General features: G+C 42.3%; 1 protein-coding gene across 3 annotated transcripts in view; it reads left to right on the top strand.

Annotated features, from left to right (window-relative positions):
* The window catches only part of MRPL3 (mitochondrial ribosomal protein L3), a 197,071-nt gene that overhangs the window by 47,408 nt on the left and 125,921 nt on the right, over nt 1–23,742 (top strand). For all 3 annotated transcript variants that reach the window (XM_073630340.1, XM_073630341.1, XM_073630342.1), the window contains exon 4: nt 8,992–9,090. In XM_073630340.1, coding sequence (XP_073486441.1) covers nt 8,992–9,090 — 99 coding nt within the window. The remainder of the gene's footprint in view (nt 1–8,991; nt 9,091–23,742) is intronic.

Raw genomic sequence — 23,742 nt, 5'->3', positions numbered from 1 at the left:
CAAACCAATAAATATACACTTATTGACATTTTTTTTACCAAAGACATGTGGCCGAATACATTTTGGCCTAAATGTATGACTAAAATTGAGTTTATTGGATTTTTTTTAGAACAAAAAGTAGAAAATATCATTTTTTTTCAAAATTTTCGGTCTTTTTCCGTGTATAGCGCAAAAAATAAAAACGGCAGAGGTGATCAAATACTATCAAAAGAAAGCTCTATTTGTGGGAAGAAAAGGACGCAAATTTCGTTTGGGTACAGCATTGCATGACCGCGCAATTAGCAGTTAAAGCGACGCAGTGCCGAATTGTAAAAAGTGCTCTGGTCAGGAAGGGGGTAAATCCTTCCGGGGCTGAAGTGGTTAAGCATTACAGTAATGTGTGTTTTTTTTTTTTTACTTTTTTGGATAAAGGTTTTATCCAAATGAATAACAACCGACTATTGTAAACATCCCTGTCAGTGTTAAATGGTTTGTTTTAAGCCATTAAGCGCCGTTCACACCGATGCGACTAGTCATATAGTTTTGCAGGTCAAATCGCATGACAAGTAGCACCCTATTGTAGGCAGTGGAACTGTTCAAATCGATGCGACTCTGACTTTGTGGGAGCATTTGCTGGGGCTTGCACAGACAGGAATTTGGAACTCCTGGAAGTGTTATATTCCTATTAAATTGAAATGGTGTGGTGTTGGTTGAATAAGATTGCTCAAACGATAAGGACAATACTTGAATCCATGCACACCATTCACCAAACTGAGGCAGCCCATACAGTCAACATTTTTTTTTCTTTTTCGTTCAACCAGTGGCTTGAATGAAAAAAAAAATTCAGATTTTCCCCCTCCACCTCAAATGTGTTCCCTCTCATGTGCTTTTGTTGGAGCCTTCCCCGCCATCAGAATACAATGATCAGTGCTGCCACCTATAGCCAGCGGCATTGATCAATCGGGAAAAACCTGACAGGTGTGTTGTACAGAAGTCGATCAGTAGATCAACTTCTGTACAACCAAGGGTGCCCCATACATGGATCAAAAATTGGCCATTCCCAGCTGAACCAGCAGACGTTGAATCCATGTACAGTATGGCCAGGTTGAGTTGTTTCTTGTTATTCTCGCCATAGTACGTTTTCCATGATTTGTGTATTCCATGCTATTTTTTTATTGGTTGTTTTTGCTGCCATTTCTAATAAGCAGAGGAGTAGGTCTGTAATTTCACCATGGAAACAGATGTTGAATTGGAGAATCATTTATTTATTCATTGATTATCCTGGTTATTTGATAAGGTATGCCTTAAAAACCAGTAAAATACATTTTTGAAGGCCTGACCATGATAAACAATAATTAAAGATGACAAGTTTGTTTACTGCAAGACTAAATAACTGTTTCAATGCATGTCACTTACTGAATATGATTGGCAGTCTGTTTTTATTAGGTGTGTTCACAGTACACGCTGTTTAAAATATAATTTTTTTTTTTATTATTTTATTCAAAATTTAATTCAAAGTTACTTTAATGGTAATCTGGCTTTGTCACATTTTGTTTGAAACAGAGCCATCTAACAATATATATAGCAACAGCGCCCCCTACCTGTATGATCTGTGTTCAGAAGTGGTTCTAAAATAGATGGTTTATGTGAAAAAATAATTTGAATGCTGCTTTATTGTTAGTAAAAGGCCTGAATGTGAGCTTTACTATGACATGCTATTTTGTTCCTGCACTGTTACACGAGTGACTTTGCATTGTTACCCGGGTTGGTTTTTTAGTGGAAAGTCTTACTTTTGTTTTTGAAGACACAGCATGAATGCTTTTTTCCCCTTTACCTTTTAAAAGAAAACACTCCTAGCAGCAGCTTTTGAGCATTTGTTTTTTCTGCTAGAAGCAAATACTGTTATCATATGTGTCCATGCGTATTATTTTAGTCTAGAAGTGTTTTTGAAGCTTCAGCTTCTAGGAGCAGAAAAATGACTGTTTTTGTGTTTTTGGGAGTGATTTGCCAGCAGATAAAAATGCTTCTAACTGCTGCTAATAGCTGGCACAAAAATGCTATTATGAGCATTTTTTTTTCCATCATTTTTTAGCTTATTGTGTGTATGGATCCTCAGTGGGCATAGATGGTGGCCAGAAAAATCATCAAGAGTTAAATTGCAGAACAGAACAGACATTCTTGGTAGAAAGAACATCTCAGGATAGAATTTTGGGGCTGCTATTGCTGACTTCTTTTTATGGTATATGCTCCAGAGCTTTTATCCTTTCTCCTGGCTTTGTTAAAGTGAGTCAGGGGACCGAACCAGGCATCTGGTGCACCTATTATATATATTTTTCCTGGGTCAGTGACTCGCAAAGGTTGGGATCACATCTCTGGATTATGCACATCCAAAAACAAGTTAGCAGCCCCTCATATTTCTGTTGTGAAAAGAATTCTCTGTATGTAAGGGCAATTTTTTTTCATATAGAGTGGAGAAGGGTCGGACCCTCGATAATACAAAAGCTTTGAATTGTCACCAGAGGGTAAAGTGGTTCTATAGGCACAAGGTTTTTTACCTTTAATGCATTCTATGCTTTATGGTAAACAAACCTTCTGGGTACAGACCCCCCCCCCCCCCCCCTCAATACTCTCGATCCAGAGTTGTGTATGAGAACAGTGGCTCTCCCGGGTTTCTCTCTCCTCATTGGCACACACAGCAGCAGGCACTATTGTCTCTCGCTGCTGTCAATCTCAGCCAGTGTGAGCCAACGAGGAGAGAGTGGGGGCAGGGCTTAGGTGTGTGTGTGTATTGACAATGCCTATTCACAGAAGCACAGCTCAGAAGCGAGCCTGCTCTACTGCCCCCATAGCAAAAGGCTTGCTACTAGGGCACTCGAAGGGGGGGGGGGAGCCATGACTGACAGCAGGGGACCCAAAAAGAAGAGGAACGGGGCTGCTTTGTGCAAAAACATTGCACAGAGCAAGTAAGTATAACCTGTTTATTAAACGCACAACCTTTTATAATTGCTTTAACCACTTCCATACCGTGCAAATTGTGACACTTCTCTCCTACATGTAAAATTCATACTTTTTTTTTGCTACAAAAAATTCCGCAGAAACCCCAAACATTATATATATTTTTTTAGCGGACACCCTAGGGAATAAAATGGCGTTCATTGCAACTTTTTATGTCACACGGTATTTGCGCGGTAATTTTTTACGCAATTTTTTTGGAAAAAAACATTTTCATGAATAAAAAAAAAAAAGTAATGTTAGCCCGTTTTTTTTTTTTTTTTTTTTTTTAATAATGTAACAGATGATGTTATGTCAAGTAAATAGATACCTCACATGTCACGCTTTAAAATTGTGCACATTCGTGGTATGGCGCCAAACTTCGGTGCTTAAAAATCTCCATAGGCGACGGTTTAACAATTTTTACAGGTTTCCTATTTAGAGTTACAGAGGAGGTCTAGTGCTAGAATTATTGCTCTCGCTCTAACCTTCACGGTGATACATCACTTGTGTGGTTAAGACGTCGTTTACATATGCGGGCGTGACTTACGTATGCATTCGCTTATGCATGCGCGCTCGCAGGGATGGGGGGCACTTTTATTTATTTATTTTTTTGTTTGTTTTATTTTTATTGTTTTATTTTTATTTTTTTTTTTTACAATTTCTCTGTAACAATTTTTTTGGATCACTTTTATTCCTATTACAAGGAATGTAAACATCCCTTGTAATAGGAATGGTGCGTGACAGGTCCTCTTTATGGAGAGATGTAGGGTCTATAAGACTCCACATCTCTCCTCCAGGCTGGAAAGCATCAGATCAAAAAACTGACAATCTGATGCTTTTCTAGTCGATCTCTGCTCTGCTTACTTGTGCAGCCTATCCCTTGGAAATCTCTATGCCTCTCTTCCGGTGGCCGATTCATTCTCCGAGTCCCCGATCGCACAGGAGAGCCCGGAGAAGCATGAGGGGGGGTGGACGTCCCCTCCCATCGCTGCTTGGAACGATCAAGCGGCTGAACAGCCGCTATGATTGTTCTTATTGCTCTCAGAATCGCCAGCTGTAAAAAAACGATATCTGGATGATGCCTGTAGCTGCAGGCATCATTCAGATATCTCCACTGAAAGCCGAGGACGTCATATGATGTTCGGCAGTATGGAAGTGGTTAAGGAAAATCTTCAAATGGGTGGGAGGGGGGGGTGGGTGTTCCTGTGACAACTTCTTAAGATAAGAATTGTGTTCCCATTGGAGAGATCCCCTTCATTTTCTGTGCACCTTCAGGAAAGGAAATTAAGGGAGATCTCCGTAGTAGGACACAGAAGGCAAAAAATAAACGTTTAACTCTTCCCTACTTTATCCAAAACTGAATAAAACATTTTGGGCTATACATACACTTTATCGTGGAATATTACAGTAAAACCTCTTTTAACCACTTAAAAGACCGAGCCTCTTTCTGAGATTTTTTGTTTAAAAACTGTTTTTTTTTTTTTTTTTGGTAGAAAATTACTTAGAACCACAAACATTATACATTTTTTTTCTCTAAAACCCTAGAGAATAAAATGGCGGTCGTTACAATACTTTCTATCACACCGTATTTGCGCAGCGGTCTTACAAGCGCACTTTTTTTTTTGGAAAAAATACACTTTTTTGAATTAAAAAAAAAGACAACAGTAAAGTTAGCCCAATTTTTTTTTATACTGTAAAAGATAATGTTACGCTGAGTAAATTGATACCCAACATGTCACGCTTCAAAATTGCGCCCGCTCGTGAAATGGCAACAAACTTTTACCCTTAAAAATCTCCATAGGTGACGTTTAAAAAAATTCTACAGGTTGCATGTTTTAAGTTACAGAGGAGGTCTAGGGCTAGAATTATTGCTTTCGCTCTACCGATCGCGGTGATACCTCACATGTGTGGTTTGAACACCGTTTTCATATGCGGGCACTAGTTACATATGCGTTCGCTTCTGCATGCGAGCTCGTCTGGACTGGGTGCATTTAAAACTTTTTTTTTTCTTATTTTACCTTTTTTTTTTACATTTTTTTCACTGTTTTTTTAAAAAAAAAATTGTGTCACTTTTATTCCTATTACAAGGAATGTAAACATCCCTTGTAATAGAAAAAAGCATGACAGGACCTCTTAAATATGATATCTGGGGTCAAAAAGACCTCCAATCTTATATATACATTAAAATGTAAAAAAAAAAAAAATTTGTCATTTAAAAAAAAAAATGTCCCTTTAAGAGCTATGGGTGGAAGGGACGTTTTGACGTCGCTTCCGCCCTGCAGTGATACGGAGAAGGGTGGGGGCCATCTTCCCCTCACTCGTCTCCATACCCAGTAAGGGGACAGACGCGATCGCCTCCGCCGCTGCCGACGGCTCTGGTAAGTGGGGCGGAGCCCTCTCCCGCCGCCGATAAAAGTGATCTCGCGGCGAATCCGCCGCAGGGACCACTTTTATCTTGTAGCGGACTTCTCGCTGAAAAGGAGGATACTGGGGTTATGGCAGCTAGCTGCTGCCATAACAACGATATCCTCCTTCAAAGTCATCACGTAAAACGACAATGGGCGGTCCGGAAGTGGTTAAAGGATCATTTCTTTCCTCGCGATTGCTTTTCTGCTGGCACAGTTGGACTACTGCAGGCAAGGTCAAACAAGGCAGACCAATTACTGAAGATTATAGAAAGTGAGATAACTAGCAATCCTCACTCAGACTGTGGTACTACCATAACCTCAGCATTCAGATATTACCAGTGTGATGTGCAGGTACGATTCATTTTTTAAAAAAATTAGTGCAATTACTAAGATTTTCCAAGAACTTTACAAGTGCTCATTTTAACTTGGATGATAGTCCTTTAAAAATAGAACAATACACATCCCCCGCTCCCATGGGTCATCTTGAACTTGTGCAGCTCAATGTACAGTCTAAAGAAGATTGTGTACAGGCAGGTAAGAAGGTTTTATTGCAGAAGATGCATAGTACATTAATACAGTGCATTTTTTTTATCATTTTGAAGCATAGTTCTGCTTTTGCATATTGTTGCAAGTAATAATTGGATTGTTTGCAAGTAATTAAGTAAAAAGTAATTGTTTGGACTTCTTACAAATAATGAGCTGTATATTGCCTATACTAGCATATGTTTGACATCGGTACCTGAGATTTAAAACTGCATGTATGTCTTGGCCCTTGTATGACTATATAACCTTTAAATAAAAAAAGTAATGTGCCATTTTTTTCTTTTCTGGCAAGGAGAAGTGCCAACATTATTATTGTTTTTTTTTTTTTTTTTTTTTTTTTTTTTGTAAGCTCTTTTTTTAATGACGCCTCAGAGCATTGTACAGTGCAAGCACAGTACTCATGGACATTGTATGCATATCAGTCATACAAAGAGTTAAGAATCTTTTTTTTAAAGGATAATACAGATACGCTAGTACTTTCAAAATCCATTTGTCCATATTGTTGTGCCTTAGGTAAAACTCTGGAATGTTTGGATTATAGATGTGAGGGAGATAAAATGTGTACCAAGGAGTAGCATCTGCATAACTGTAGAGTTGGGGGGGATACAGTAACTCTGAGATGTATTTTCCAAGTACAATGTTGGGGATCTTAGGTATTGGGCAAATAATGTGTGAGATAGGGGATGAAAAAGAGATGGGGGGGGGCGATAAAAAAAGGATTTGAGTAATGGGTAGAAATGCTCTTGGGTAAGGGAGGACTGGTGGATTGTGCAAATGAAAAGGTTTTAACCAGACCAGAAAGGTTTACCTAGATCTAGAGACAATATTTACAGCCGTGGCCAAAAGTTTTGAAAATTATACAAATATACATTTTTGCAAAGTTTGCTGCCTCAGTTTTTATGATGTCAATATGCATATACTCCAGAATGTTATGAAGAATGGTCAAATGAATTGCAATTACCGTATTTATCGGTGTATAACACGCGCCGGCGTATAACACGCACCCCAAGTTTAGGAGAGAATTTTAAGGAAAAAAACTTTTAGGAGGGAAGTTTAAGGAAAAAAAAACTTACATTAAAATGCCCATCTGCAGCCTTGTTAGTGTCATTGCAGCCTTTTCAGTGTCAGTGCAGCCTTGCCCCAGTGCAGTCTTGTCAGTGCAGCTTTGCCCCAGTGCAGCCTTGTCAGTGCAGCCTTGCCCCAGTGGTCAGTGCAGCCTTGCCCCCAGTGTCCATGCTTGGACAGATTGCCGCCGACATACACATAGCATGTAGTTTTAAATATGGCGCCGCGGAGTTCGGAGGGACTCGGTGGAGCTGAACGAACGCCGCCGAGATACACATAGTCGAGTGTACTCAGCTCTTTCCGGCGCCGCTCACAGTCCCGCCCAGTCCTGCCCTATGATAGACATAACACAGGTCCAATGGCGGGACTGGGCGTGACTGTGAGCGGCTCCGGAAAGAGCCGAGAACACTCAACTGTGTATCTCGGCTCCGCCCAGTCACTGTGATTTCGGCGGCGCTCGTTCAGCTCCGCCGAGTCCCTCTGAACTCCGCGGCGCCATATTTAAAACTACACGCTATGTGAATGTCGGCGGCGATCGCCGCCGATAGATCACAATTAGCGGGTACGGCGTATAACACGCACCCACGATTTTCCCCTGATTTTAAGGGGGAAAAAGTGCGTGTTATACGCCGATAAATACGGTAATTGCAAAGCCCCTCTTTGCCATGAAAATTAACCCAATCCCAAGAAAAAAACATTTCCACTGCATTTTAGCCCTGCCACAAAAGGACCAGCTGACATTGTGTCAGTGATGCTCTCGTTAATACAGGTGTCAGTGTTGACAAGGACAAGGTTGGAAATAACTCTGTAATGCTGATTAAGTTAGAATAACAGACTGGAAGCTTTAAATGGAGGGTGGAGCTTAAAATCATTGTTCTTCCTCTGTTAACCATGGTTACCTGCAAGGAAACACATGCAGTCATCATTGCTTTGCACAAAAATGGATTCACAGGCAAGGATATTGCGGCTACTAAGATTACACCCAAATCAACCATTTATCGGATTATCAAGAACTTCAAGGAGAGAGATTTAGTTGTTGTGAAGAAGGCTTCAGGGTGCCCAAGAAAGTCCAGCAAGTGCCAGGACCGTCTCCTACAGTTGATTCAGCTGCAGGATCAGGTCACCACCAGGGCAGAGCTTGCTCAGGAATGACAGCAGGCAGGTGTGAGTGCATCTGAACGCACAGTGAGGCAAAGACTTTTGGAGGATGGCCTGATGTCAAGAAGGGCAGCAAAGATGCCACTTCTCTCCAGGAAAAACATCAGGGACAGACTGATATTCTGCAAAAGGTACAGGGATTGGACTGCTGAGGACTGGGTTAATGTCATTTTCTCTGATGAATACCCTTTGCAATTGTTTGGGGCATCCAGAAATAACCTTGTCCAGAGAAGAAAAGGTGAGCGCTACCATCAGTCCTGTGTCATGCCAACAGTAAAGCATCCTGAGACCATTCATGTGTGGGGTTGCTTCTCAGCAAAGGGAGTGGACTCACTCACGATTTTAACTAAAAACACAGTCATGAATAAAGAATGGTACAAAAACCTCATCCGAGAGCAACTTCTCCCAACCATCCAAGAACAGTTCGGTGATGAACAATGCCTTTTCCAGCATGATGGAGCACCTTGCCATAAGGCTGCTACCAGTCAGGATGTGGCCCAGAAGTTGATTGACAGCATGTCAGGACATATTGCCGAGGTCTTGAAAAAGAAGGGTCAACACTGAAAATATTGACTCTTTGCGTAAACTTAATGTAATTGTCAATAAAAGCCTTTTGATTCTTATGAAATGCTTGTAATTATACTTCAGTATACCATAGTAACATCTAACAAAAAGATCTAAAAACACGGAAGCAGCAGACTGTGAAAATTAATGTTTGTGTCATTCTCAAAACTTTTGGCCACTGCTGTAATTATAGTGAAATAACATTTCTTTGTGTCTTGTCTACAATACTTACTGATAACAGTGAAGTACATCTCATCTTTGTGTGTTTTTTTTTTTTCAGGTTCGAGACTGCCATGTGATAAGGTATACGCCAAAAGAAGAGGCTGGTGGTAGAAGTGCCAAACTTACAGTTGGAGGAAAAAATGTATCCCCATTCCATGTAAGTCTAAACAAGTGCGTTTTAGTTTTTTAACTAAAAACTGGGAGGAGGTAGATATCATCCAATGATAGATAGCGGGGTGCTTTTTACCCCCAAAAATGGGTAAAAAGTCCAGTTTTGCATCGCTTGCAAAGCGCTTTTAAGGCCCTGCCCATTTATTCCACTGAGCATGGCGTTTTGGGAGCGCTAAGTACAGCGCTCCCAACCTGCGCCAAAGATGCTGCTTGCAAGACTTTTCGCTGCAGTGTCAAAAGACACACTGGAATGAATTGGAGGCAGTTTTCAGGCACTTTGCAGAGGCTGTTTCTAGCTCTAAAGTGCCTGAAAACTGGCCCAGTGTGAAAGAGGTCAGTCTCAGAGGAGTGAGAGATCAGGAGAACCCCTGTCTACAGGCCAGGAGTGGGCTCATGCAGCAGTGTGCTGTTGCCAAGGCTGAGTAAGCCGAGAAAGCCAGGTGGCTTGATGTTTTTTGTTGCCTGTTTTTGCTGTGTGAACTGTTAGCCTCGGTTCACACTGGGACGACTTGTCAGGCGACCTAGTCGCCTCAGAAGTAGCTTCCCGTTCTCTGCAATGGAACCGTTCTAATCTGAGCGACGCAAGTCGCTCCGACTTAGAAAAAGGTTCCTGTACGACTTTGGGGGTGACTTGCATTGACTTCTATACAGAAGTCGTTTTGCAAGTCGCCTCTGAGTCGTGTCCTGGGTCGCCTGAGGCAATCGCGCTGTAAGTCGTGCTGCCTCAGTGTGAACCGACCCTTACTGTTACTGTAACCTGTTCTAATAAAATTGGACTACCGGACCCTTCAAACACAGCTTGGTCTGGCATGAACTTACTACACAACCCCATTATCACAATATACACGTATATAGCTGTATATATATCCTTATGTTCAGGACTCTTAGGCTTGGCTCACACTACTGTGATGCGATTTTGACTTGATTTTAGTGCTAATATGTAGTGAGACTTTGATGTAACTTTAGTTGCATATTTGATGAGGTTTGCATATTCTGTGGGGCCTAATTGCACTGCAAATTGCACCAAAATAGTACATGACCCTTTTGCCAAAGTTTCATCACAACTGCACTACATCAGTTTGCATAGACCCATAGGAAGCAATGTTATTTATTTCCAGTGTTATGTGATTCAGTGCAATCCGTGTCGCATCTGAAATCGCATTCATTTGAACCAGGGCCTATTTTTTTTTATTTATTTATTTTTTTCATTTCAAGTTTATTGATGTTAAATAATAAACAAACAAATAAGTATACATGCAGGAGATGTTGTTTGTGGTATCTTAGCGTTAGTTAGTAGATCATGTATACTTAGAATGAAAAACAATTGAACATTTTATTATATATAGAAGTAAATTCGGGTAATAGAGAAGATTTTAGAGTAGTAATGGAAAGTGAAAAAGACATTTAGGTATGTTGGGAAGGAGCAGGTAAAGATGGAAGAGGGTGAAATGGGGAAGGGATAAAGAAGGTAGGAAGAAAGTAGTTGTATTCTAGTACTGCAATTTATTCTATGTCTCGGATAACGTAATATATTTCTTGTTTTTAAGAAGTGTTGTGCATCCAATATTCGCATTGGGTTTTTAAGAGGTACGAGAAAAAATATGCTATATCTACTTACAAAAAGGTTAAAACAGTCGTTGGTCGGTTCTTAGCTCTCGGTGTAGTGGCAATTACTTCAAAAAGAATATGTTAAGGTGGAATATTTACTAGTGAAGATTTAAGTGAGGTTCAAGTATACGTGGCCTCCCTCAAGTCCTCATAGTGTTGTGAATACCTGAAGACAAACCATGGCGACCATGTTTTATGGTAGCTTTCAATTGAATCGTTGGATTGTGATATTGTCTCCTCCATGTCACAGATATCTTTGATTCTGAATAACCAGTCTCTGATTGACGGTGTGCTTGTAGATTTCCAAAACAGCGGCACAAGAGATTTGGCAGCATTTAGTAGGTGAGTTCCTGTACCGCTGCAGTGGAAAAGAGGTTACATGGAGTAGGCAACAGGCCGCATCAAGTCTCAGTGAGGTTTCTGTTATGTGGCATATGGTTTCTTTCACTTTTGTCCAGTATTGAGATATCATGGGGCATTGCCACCAGATATGTAAGAGAGTGCCTTTGTCATTCTGGCAGCGCCAGCAAAGATCAGAAGATTGAGGGTACCATTTACGTAGCTGAGTAGGAGTGGCTTACCATTGCGTAAGCAGTTTATTTTTTTTATTTTTATACAGTAAGTACATTATTCTGAAACACTTCACATCAGTCTTTATTGCTTATATTTACAGCCAAATGTGAAGCTGCGACTTTCTTTTCACATTTTTGTTGGCTGCTGTGTTGAAATGAAGTGTTTACAGAAATTAAATTTTTACAGAACATTACTTAAGTCTTAATTAAACACAGCAGAACGGGTCAGAGGATTATTAATCCCCTCTTTCTTCTACTCCCTGCGTTCAAAATGGGGCCATTCAATTTCATTAAAAGAGAGTCTAAGAGGATACAATTTCTGTTTTGCGCATTAAAAAAAAAAAAAAAATAAAGCCATCATTCTCTGTGAGCCCAGTGCCATCAGTGAACCTTGTATGAAATATTTTGTACACACTACAAAAAGCACAAAAAAAACCCATAAAATATCCTAATGTGTTAGTGAAGTACATAGTTTTGCTTGTACCAGCTTGGTCCAAATAAACAATTTAAAGTTCACTAAAAGATGGAGTTGGGCTTTAAACTTTGGACTGAGCCCTCAAATAAGGAATCCGTCGCCACTCATTAGATGTACACGTCTGTGTTTAACCACTTGGATGCAGATATTGCAGTCGGGCGACACGGGCAGGCTCAGTCGTGTGTGTATGTATGTATGTATGTGTGTGATAGATATATACACACACACGTGACTGAGCCTCTTTCAGGTTAAGGGCGCACAGCACGCTCCTCCGAGGACTGCTGTGTGATCACTGTTACCAGTATCCGATAACCAGGTATCATGCGATCGCTGTGATTGGTCATAGCGATCATATGATAACAAGGTAAACAACAAGTCATGAATGGCTTTCCATTCATGAAAAGTTTGCTTACTGTTGCGACCTGTGATTGGCCGAAAGCAATTACCTGGTACCTGGCTATGTGTATGTATTTTTTATTTTTTAACCCTTTCATGACTAAGCCTATTTTTGAAATTTGGTGTTTGCAAGTTAAAATCCGTAAATCCCCAAACATTAAATATTTTTTTTTAGCAGAGAACCTAGAAAATAAAATGGCGATTGCTGCAATATTTTATGTCACACGGTATTTGTGCAGTGGTATTTTAAACGCAACTTTTTGGGAAAAGGGACACTTTCATGAATTTTAAAGAAAGCAAACAGTAAAGTTACCCCAATTTTTTTGTATAATGTGAAAGATGATGTTACGCAGAGTAAATAGATACCAAACATGTCACGCTTTATAATTGCATGCACTCGTGGATGGGCGACAAACTACGCTACCTAAAAATCTCCATAGGCGATGCTTTAAATTTTTTTTTTTTTACGGTTACCAGGTTAGAGTTACAGAGAAAGTGCTAAAATTATTGCTCTCGCTCTGACGATTGCGGCGATACCTCGCATGTGTAATTTGAACACCGTTTACATATGCGGGTGCGACTTCTGTATGCGTTTTATTTGCTGCGCGAGCTCGTGGGGACGGGGGCGCTTTAAACATTTTTTTTCTTATTTATTTTATTTATTTTTTGAAAAAATTTTTTTTTGATGATTTTTATTCCTGTGACAAGGAATGTAAACATCCCCTGTGACAGTAATAGGTGGTGACAGGTACTCTTTATGGAGGGATCGGAGGTCTTTCAGCCGCATCAGTTGCTATAACTGGATAGCCGATCGCCAGGTCTAAAAAACAGTACCGGGATAATGCCTGCAGCTGCAGGCATTATCCCAGTATAACCCGGGAAAGCCGAGTACGCACATCTGCGTACACTCGGCAGGAAGGGGTTTTAATACTGTCATCTGTACCTTATCAGCGCCACACCAGTCATATGATGTTGCTGTACTGAAACTAGGAATAGTATGTAAAAAAGAGGAGTCATTTGGGGGGTATTTGTGCTGTCCTTGCATTTTGGGGCCTGGAGAAATGAGATGGGCCATCAGTACATCAGGATTGATCAGCTTTCAAATATATACCGTAGTTTGTAGACGCTGAAACTTTCACACAAACCAATTAATATATACTTATTGAGATTTTTTTTTTTACCAAGGTTTGTATCAGAATACATTATGGCCTAAATTTATTAATAAATCTGATTTTATTGGTTACATTTTTTATAACAGAAAGTAGTCCGTCCATCCCCCACCTAAATATTGTTTTTTTTTTTTCATTTATTTAACAATTTGCCGACCGCCGCATGCTGATATATGTCGGCACAATGGCAGCGATGGGCATACCGGTACGTTCCCTTTAAATTTTCGGGGCCAGTGGGCACGCGCGCCGCCGCATACAGCGTGACCGTGCCCGCATGGCCCACAGACTCTATGTTTGCAGGTGTCCCGCAATCGTGTTCCAGAGCGGCAGAACAGGGAGATGCCTATGTAAGCAAGGCATTTCCCTGTTCTGCCTGGTGACATGACAGGAATCTACTTCTCCCTGTCATCTGGAGCAGTGATCGCTGTCATGTCAGTGGTAGCCCATCCCCTCCATAGTTAGAATCACTCCCTAGGACACACTTATCCCCTTGATCCCCCCCCCTAGTGTTTAACCCCTAGTGTTTACACCCTTCCCTGCCAGTGTCATTTACACAGTAATCAGTGCATTTTTATAGCACTGATCGCTGTATAAATGACAATGGTACCAAAATAGTGTCAAAAGTGTCCAATGTATCCGCCATAATGTCGCAGTCACAATAAAAATCGCAGATCGCCACCATTACTAATATAAAGAAAAATAATAATAAAAATGCCGTAAATCTATCCCCTATTTTGTAGATGCTATAACTTTGTGCAAACCAATCAATATATGCTTATTGCGATTTTTTGTTGTTTTTTTTTTTTTACCAAAAATATGTAGAAGAATACATATCGTCCTAAACTGAGGAAAAAACATTTTTTTATATATTAATTGGGGATATTTATTATAGCAAAAAGTAAAAAATATTGTTTTTTTTTTTTTTTTCAAAATTGTTGCTCTTTTTTGTCAAAAAAATACAAACCACAGAGCTGATCAAATACCGCCAAAAGAAAGCTCTATTTGTGGGGAAAAAAGGACGTAAATTTTGTTTTGGTGTAACGTCGCACAGCCGCGCAATTGTCAGTTTAAACTATGCAGTGCCGAATTGCAAAAAAAGTGCTCTGGTCAGGAAGGGGGTAAAATCTTCCGGGGCTAAATCGGTTAATATAAACTCAGTGGTGATCAAATACCACCCAAAAAAAGCTCTATTTGTGTGAGGGGAAAAAAAAAATGCTATAAATGTCATTTGTGTACAGTGTTGCATGACCATGCAGTTGCCAGTTAAAGTAGCACAGTGCTGGATAGCAAAAAATGCCCTGGTAATGAAGGAGGTAAAACCTTCCGGTGGTAGAGTGGTTAGACAGACTTTGGGGCTAGGTTCACACTAGGGCTGTTGAAATTAATCGCCGAATCGATGCTTCAGCATCCGTCCGTCCACGATGCTGCTCGATGCTATAGCTTTAAGGCATCGATTGAGGATGACGTCATCCTCGCGCCGCGTTATGCCCCGCCTCCGCGACCGAAGGGAGCCGAGAGCCGCGGAAGTAAGCCGCGCCGGCTTTTCCTTCATGCTGCCTCTGACTTACGTCATCCCCCTGCTGCCCTGCGAGGAGCGACGCTGTATTCATGTTCGCGGGGACATGGAGCGCCGGTGGCTGGAGCTGCTGCTGCTAAGAGTGGCGGCGGCCGGCTTGTAGAGCACGGAGCTCCAAGGAGGAGAGTGGAGCCGCGGCATGTCAAGCCAGGTAAGGGGGCCGCATGGAGGACACCTCTGCTCTTCCCCCACCTCTACACAGTGAACATGCAAATAGGGCAATAAATCAAAAAATTGTGTGCAGAGCTTTGTGGTGATAATAAATGCACAAAAAAGTCTTACTTATTCAAAGTAATTCCAGTGCTGAGTGTTCTCTGCTGTGCTATTCCTGATTTCTGGTGAATGATTTGAACACAGCAGAGAACACTCAGCACTGGAATTACTTTGAATAAGTAAGACTTTTTTGTGCATTTATTATCACCACAAAGCTCTGCACACAATTTTTTGATTTATTGCCCTATTTGCATGTTCACTGTGTAGAGTTGGGGGAAGAAGGATGGGAATTGGTCTGTGGTGACACTGGGCAGGGGAGCGCTATGGTAATAGTATTATATGGGGACAGGTTAGTGGTGAGGGGGGCGGGGTATTATTCATCTTGGATAGGACAGTCTGGCACCTCCCTTACCATGTCCAGCAGGTCTGCAGTCTCTGACCATCTCCTGTAGTATGTCTGCAGTCTCTGACAATCTCCTGTAGTATGTCTGCAGTCTCTGACCATCTCCTGTACTATGTCTGCAGTCTCTGACCATCTCCTGTAGTATATCTGCAGTCTCTAACCATCTCCTGTAGTATATCTGCAGTCTCTGATCATCTCCTGTACCATGTCTGCACTCTCTGATCATCTCCTGTACCATGTCTGCACTCTCTGATCATCTCCTGTACCATGTCTGCACTCTGTGATCATCTCCTGTACCATGTCTGCAGTCTCTGATCATCTCCTGTACCATGTCTGCAGTCTCTGACCATCTCCTGTACCATGTCTGCAGTCTCTGACCATGTCTGCAGTCTCTGACCATCTCCTGTACCATGTCTGCAGTCTCTGACCATCTCCTGTACCATGTCTGCAGTCTCTGACCATCTCCTGTACCATGTCTGCAGTCTCTGACCATCTCCTGTACCATGTCTGCAGTCTCTGACCATCTCCTGTATCATGTCTGCAGTCTCTGACCATCTCCTGTATCATGTCTGCAGTCTCTGACCATCTCCTGTATCATGTCTGCAGTCTCTGACCATCTCCTGTATCATGTCTGCAGTCTCTGACCATCTTCTGTAGTCATTTGGGGACAGTCTGGAGCTCCTCTTTAAGTTGTCTGCACTGTTTACACTTTGCTACATGCAAGGAGTGTTAAGAACAGATAAAATTTAAAAAATGGAGTTCTTCTGACTACTTAAATTTTTTGGATGAAAACCGCGCGCAGTAATCGTGATGCATCGTGAATCGTGGACCTGATAATCCTAATCAAATCGAATCGTGAGGCCAGTATAGATGAGCACCCCTAGTTCACACTGCTGCGATTAGATTATTTTTATCTGATTTTCAGTATGATTATATAGTGCAACTTGGATGTAGTTTGCATATTCTACAGGGTCAAAATCACGCTGGAATTTCACCAAGGTAGTACAGAAACCCTTTCCAAAATCGCACCGTGGGACAAACCCCACCTGATCTCTATGTATGATCTTGGGTAGGAAGGGTGAGAGGTGATTTGCGAGAATCTTGGCGAACAGTTTGAGATCTATATTTAATAGGGATATCGGTCTATAGTTGGGGCATAATGAAGGGTCCTTACCTGGTTTTAGAATAACTACAATTTGGGCTTGGAGTAGGGTTGAAGAAGGGGATATCTTCTCATCTAAAGCAGAAAAAGCTTTTGCTAAAAGGGGTGACAATAGTAATGGAAATGTTTTATAAAAGCGCGGGGAAAACCCATCTGGGCCTGGGCTTTTGCCATTTTTAAGGTGCTTTATGGCCTGTATAAAGTCAGTATCAGACAGGGTGGACTCCATATCCTCCAAATTGGAAGATGGGATGGTGGGGAGAGCAGTTTCTTCAATGTATGAAGAAAGGTCTTGCGGGGAGGTACCTGAGTGGGGTTTGGGTGGTGATGTCTGTGGAGATAAGTTGTATAGGGCCGAATTGTTCAATATTTTCCCTTTAGTAAAGGAGTTAATAAAGGGGATAGGGCTCCTTAGTTGACATGGGTGTAATGAATTTGCTAAGTGTCTGCCACATTTATTGGCTTGGGAGTAGTGGACGAATCTCTCTTTGCTTCTAGCCACTAAAGATTGCTCCGCAAAAATTTGCAAGAGATCTTTCCTGGCATTAATCAGTTCTAGCTGTATGGATGTGTCAGGATTTTGTTTGTGTGAATCTTCCAGAGCAGCTATGGTGGCGAGGAGGCGTGTAATATCCGCTGTGCGTTCCCGTTCTAGTCTAGAGCCATGTTGGATGAATTTACCTCTAAGAGCGCATTTAAGCGCTTCCCATTTCGTGAGTGGGTTTGTGTCGTCACGTGCATGGTCGGTGACAAAATGTTTGATGGTCTGTATGATGTCCTGGTTACAAACTGAGTCAAATAACAAATTGTCGTTCAGTCTCCATGAGGTTCTAGTTTTGCACGTCGGGTTCCTCCCTAAGCTCAAGTGAATAGGAGCGTGATCTGACCAAAGAGTGAGGCCTATGGAGGTGTCTGGTTTGTAGTCTAGCAATGATTGGGAGATGAAAATGTAATCCAGTCTGCTATAAGACGAGTGTGCGGGGGAGTAGTATGTGTAGTCCTTAGTAGTGGGGTGTAGGACTCTCCATACGTCCACCAAGGAAAGTTCAGAGAGGAGTGTTCGCATTTTGGTCAGAGAGGCTGGGGAGAGTGAGGACTCTGTGCACCCGATCCAACTCCAGAGGGGCATCTTTGTCTTTCTGTATCAGGCCATTGAAAATGGCGATGACTGCGGGAGCCAGATCCTTGGTCTCAACTGACTCTGGGAGGCCGCGGATGCGTATGTTATTACGTCTGGCCCTGTTTTCTTGGTCATCTCGGTGGTATATTAATTGCTGTTTCTGCAGAGTATGCTCATGTAGGATGGCTTCATGAGTTTGCAAGGCAGTGACAGTCTCTTCTAAATTATGCTCTACTTCCTCCAATCTGTTAGTAACATCTCTGCGCAGCTCTGCCATCTCCTGTTTATATGAACGCTCCAACCTCTGCACACAGGCCTCAAAGTCATGCTTGTTTGGGAGGGCTTTGATGTAAGCCTCCATATCCCAGCTAGTGAATGACCTGTGTGATTCTTGGGAATGGCAAGCTGATCGGATTGACTCTTTTTCAGAGTCTGCTGGGGATCTGGTGCGTTGCCTGGTTCTCACACTCGGTGTGGAGCGCTGTGAGGCGGCCCCCTGTGAGGCTGGATGTGATCCTGAAGAGCGGGTCAGCGCCATCTTGGACGAGGGGGGGCCCCGGTGATTCGGCCCTAAACGGGTGAAGAATCTATCGATTTCCTCCTCTTTTTGTGAATCTGGGATGTGCTGGGAGTCTCCGCCACCCCTCCTCCCCATTACAGACCTCTGATCCGGCTTTGTGAAGCGATGCGAGCCGCGGAATGTCCGACGTGTGCGGGAGTTCCAGGGAGATACGTCCACTCATTCCATGCGCCAAGCCACGCCCCTGTCAGACCTATTTTTAGATCTTAAAGATCTGAATTGCTTCCTAAACATCCCCCCGTCGCATGGAGTCAGTCCGGTCAGTCGTATCCACCCTACTGGTAGGAGAAGTTTTAGCATCAGTAGACAGCAAAGATGCATATCTATATGTGCCAATTTTCCCGGCTCATCAGAAATTTCTGCTTTTTGCAGTGGAACACGCCACTTTCAGTTTGCGGCCTTGCCCTTCGGGTTAGCCACCGCTCCCTGGGTATTTACAAAAGTTCTGGCCCCAGTACTAGCAAGACTAAGAGGCCAGAGTATAGCGGGAATGGCATACCTTGATCTACAGCAGCAGGTCGTCTGTCGTTGGCATGATTAAACCAAGGGTGTCCGGTACAGTCAGTAATTTGGAACACCTGGGCTGGATTCTCAACCTAGAGAAATCATCCTTGCGATCAGTTAGAATTATTTTTGCCCCTGGCAAAATCAAGGCTATAAGGAAGCTGGTCCAGGTGGTCAAGGCAGGGAAGGGTTCTTCCATTCGCTTTGGCATGAGGTTTCTAGGGAAGATGCTGGCTTCCTTCGAAGCAGGTCCCTATGTCCAGTTTCAAGATTGGTGCAATACAGTGTTCTGTCTGCTCGGAACTGGAAGGCCTAAGCCTTGGATTATCCAATGAATCTGGCCTCAATGGTACGCCAGAGTCTCAGTTGGTGGTTGATAACCAGGGATTTTCAGGAAGGGAAATCCTTCATTCCGGTTACTAGGAAAATAGTAACATCGGATGCCAGCCTATGGGGCTTGGAAGCAGTCCTAGAAGAGACCATTGTTCAAAGGAAATGGTCAGAGTCTGCAAAGTCCTTGCCCATCAACATCCTGAAGATTCGGGCAGTACGTCTGGCTCTAATAGCCTGGACGATCAGGTTGCGGAATGGTCCCGTCAGGATACAGTCTGACTATGCCACAGCAGTGGCCTATTTCAATCACCAAAAAGGGGGCACCAAAAACTCACACAGCCTAGAGGGAGGTGAACCATGTTCTCTTGGGCAGAAGAACATGTTCCTTGCCTATCTGCAATCTTTATACTAGGGGTGGAGAATTGGCAGGCAAATTTTTCTGAGCCACCAACAGTTGTGCCCGGGAGAATGGTGTGTACATCCTGATGTCTTTCTAGCCATAAGCCAGAAAGGGGGTACCCCCGGACATACATCTATTAACATCTAAGTTCAACAAGAGGTTGGACAACTTTGTTTCAAGGACAAGGGATCTGCTGGACTATGGGCAGGATGCTTTAATCACTCCTTGCGATCAGTTCTCACTGATCTATGCGTTCCCGCCAGTTCAGCTGCTACCACGACTGTTACACAGGCTAAGGGAGAAATGGAAGCCGGTAATTCTAGCGGCCTAGTAGATCTTGGTATGCAGGAATCTTAAAGATGGCAGTAAGGGGACCCTTGGTCTCTTCCATTTCGGCCAGACCTGCTTTCGCAGGGGGTGGTGTTCTATCCTGCCTTACAAGCACTAAATGTGATGATTTGGCTATTGAAACCCACTTTCTAAGGAGTAGGGGGTTCGCAGGTTCAGTAGTAACTGCCCTAATTAATGCAAGGTAGCTGGCCTCTAGGACCATTTAGGGTCTGGAAGGCCTACGTTTCTTGGTGTGAAACCAAAAGATGGCATCCTCAGAAGTATGTCATAAGTAGCGTTCTTGCCTTCCTTCAGTTAGGAGTATGAATTAAGTTAGCCGTGAGTACTATCAAGGGTCAAATCTCGGCCCCTTGCTTCGCATTTTTGGTCCGGGCCTTTATAAAAGGGGTAATATGTTTAATTCCACCAGTTAGGTCACCCTTGTGCCCATAGGATTTGAGTGTGGGTTTGTCGGCTTTACAAAGTCAGCTTTTTTTTTTTAGCCTTTTTTTTGAGCCCTTGCGCCATGTCCCCTTGATCCATGTGACAGGGAAATTCTTGGTTCCGGTAACTTCTGCAAAAAGAGTTCCAGAGTTGGCAGCTTTTTCTTGTAAAAAGCCTTACTTAAAGTGGAGTTCCACCCACTTTTACAACTCTTCAGCATCCCTCACTAAACTGTGCACTGTAAACGAATTGGATAGTTTTTTATTTTTAACTCAGCACCTACTGTATATCTGCTGTATTAATTTTTCACTTCCTCCTCCCTGGCCGTGGCCCATCGCATCATTTCCTGTTTGCAATGCCTTCTGGGAAGGGGCGGCAACTTCCTCTGACACTGCCGTTGCTATGGAAACCTGACCTGAAGCCTATTACACTGCTTGTGCTGCACTGAGCATGTGCGAGATCTTCAAGGATAAGATCCAGGAAGAAATAAAGTCTGGCTTCAGATGCCCACACTTAAGATGGCCACGGCCTGCTGCAAGTTTATAAAAAAAAAAAAAAAAAAAAAAAACTACTGCTATAAACTAACAAAACAGACCTTAGTTTACAGACTAACTTTACTAGAATACATTAAGCTTGTGTATTATAGGGTATTTTTATTTAAAAAATATAATATTGGCCGGAACACCACTTTAATCATTCTTAAGGATAAGGTGGTGCTGCATCCTCACCCATTTTTTTTTTTTACGTAAAAGTAATATCTAGTTTTTCATATGAACCAAAGTTGTTTCCCCTAAACTTCATTTTTTTTCCAGAACTCCGTTCTGCTGAAGAAAGATTAATGCACTCTCTCTCCATGTAGTGAGAGCGGTTAAAGTCTATCTGAAAACAACTGCTCAAATACGGAAGACTGATGCTTTGTGCTGCCAGAAGGGCCCAGGAAGGGGCAGGCAGCGTTGAAATCTACTATATTTTTGAGTAGATTCGGCAGGTTATTATCCAGGCTTATTGTTTGAAAAGGAGGATTCCGCCTTTTCGAGTTAGAGCACGCTCTACCAGAGCAGTAAGTGCTTCATGGGCAGTGCATCACCAAAGCCTGTATGACTCAGACTTGCAAGGTCGCAACTCGATCTTCGGTCCATACTTTCACTAGATTCTATCAGGTGGATGTGAAAAAGCATGAGCATGCCGCCTTTGGGCTCAGTGTGCTGCAGGCAGCAGTAGTCATATGCAAAAGTTTAGGAACCCCTGACAATTTCCATGATTGTCATTTATAAATATTTGGGTGTTTGGATCAGCAATTTCATTTTGATCTATCAAATAACTGAAGGACTCCAGTAATATTTCAGTAGTGAAATGAGGTTTATTGGATTAACAAAAAATGTGCAATATGCATCAAAACGAAATTAGACAGGTGCATAAATTTGGGCACTCCAACAGAAAAATCACATCAATATTTAGTAGAGCCTCCTTCAGCAGAAATAACAGCCTCTAGACGCTTCCTATAGCCTGTAATGAGTGTCTGGATTCTGGATGAATGTATTTTGGACCATTCCTCCTTACAAAACATCTCCAGTTCAGTTAGGTTTCATGGTTGCTGAGCATGGACAGCCCGCTTCAAATCACCCCACAGATGTTCAATGATATTCAGGTCTGGGGACTGGGATGGCCATTCCAGAACATTGTACTTGTTCCTCTGCATAATTGCCCAAGTAGATTTTGAGCAGTGTTTTGGGTCGTTGTCTTGTTGAAATATCCAGCCCCGGCGTAACTTCAACTTTGTGACTGATTCCTCAACATTATTCTCAAGAATCTGCTGATATTGAGTGGAATCCATGCGGCCCTCAACTTTAACAAGATTCCCAGTACCGGCACTGGCCACACAGCCCCACAGCATGATGAAACCTCCACCAAATTTTACTGTGGGTAGCAAGTGTCTTTCTTGGAATGCTGTGTTCTTTTGCCACCATGCATAACGCCTCTTGTTATGACCAAATAACTCAATCTTTGTTTCATCAGTCCACAGCACCTTATTCCAAAATGAAGCTGGCTTGTCCAAATGTGCGTTTGCATACCTCAAGCGACTCCGTTTGTGGCGTGTGTGCAGAAAAGGCTTCTTTCGCATCACTCTCCCATACAGCTTCTCCCTGTGCAAAGTGTGCTGAATTGTTGAAGGATGCACAGTGACACCATCTGCAGCAAGTTGATGTTGTAGGTCTTTGGAAGTGGTCCGTGGGCTGTTTTTGACCGTTCTCACCATCCTTCACCTTTCCAATATTTTATGTGGCCTGCCACTTCTGACCTTAACAAGAACTGTGCCTGTGGTCTTCCATTTCCTCACAGTGGACACTGACAGCTTATTTCTCTGCGATAACTTTTTGAAGCCTTCCCTTAAACCATAATGTAGAACTATCTTTGTTTTCAGGTCATTTGAGAGTTGTTTTGAGGCCCCCATGTTGCCACTCTTCAGAGGAGAGTCAAAGAGAACAACTTCTTGCAAGTGGCCACCTTAAATACCTTTTCTCATGATTGGATGCACCTGTCTATGAAGTTCAAGGCTTAATGAGCTCACCAAACCAATTTTGTGTTCCAATTAATCAGTGCTAAGTCGTTACAGGTATTCAAATCAACAAAATGACAAGGGTGCCCAAATTTATGCACCTGTCTAATTTCGTTTTGATGCATATTGCGCATTTTCTATTAATCCAAAAAAAACTCATTTCACTACTGAAATATTACTGTGTCCTTCAGTTATTTGATAGATCAAAATGAAATTGCTGATCCAAACACCCAAATATTAATAAATGACAATCATGGAAATTGTCAGGGGTTCCTAAACTTTTGCATATGACTGTATAGGTCCTCAAGTCTGACGCCCTGATTTTTTTGTGTCTTCTTCCCCCTCAGATAGCATTGCTCTGGGATGTCCCACATAGTAATTACTATGCTGCTCTGTGTCCCATGATGTACAATAAAGAAAATAGGATTTTTATAACAGCTTGCCTGTAAAATCCTTTTCTTGGAGTACATCACGGGAGACAGAGGTCCCTCCCCTCTTTTGGGATATATGTATATTGCTTTGCTACAAAAACTGAGGTGCTCCCAGTATGGGAGGGGTTATATAGGGAGTGAACTTCCCGTCTTGGGTGTGCCAGTGTCCATCACCTGAAGATGGCCTATAACTATGCTGCTCTGTGTCCCGTGATGCACGCCAAGAAAAGGATTTTACAGGTAAGTTGTTATAAAAATCCTATTTTTTGGGCAGTTTCTCTCATTTTTCTGTGTAGGACCTTTCATTCTCCATCAGGTTGGATGGGGAGCATCGATGTACAGCAGTTTTCAGATCTCTCCAGAGA

The sequence above is a fragment of the Aquarana catesbeiana genome, linkage group LG05 (genome assembly GCF_042186555.1).
Source record: "Aquarana catesbeiana isolate 2022-GZ linkage group LG05, ASM4218655v1, whole genome shotgun sequence".
Classification (NCBI taxonomy): Eukaryota; Metazoa; Chordata; class Amphibia; order Anura; family Ranidae; genus Aquarana; species Aquarana catesbeiana.
Note: the sequence above shows the minus strand (reverse complement) of the source record. Positions and strands in the feature narration are given on the sequence as shown.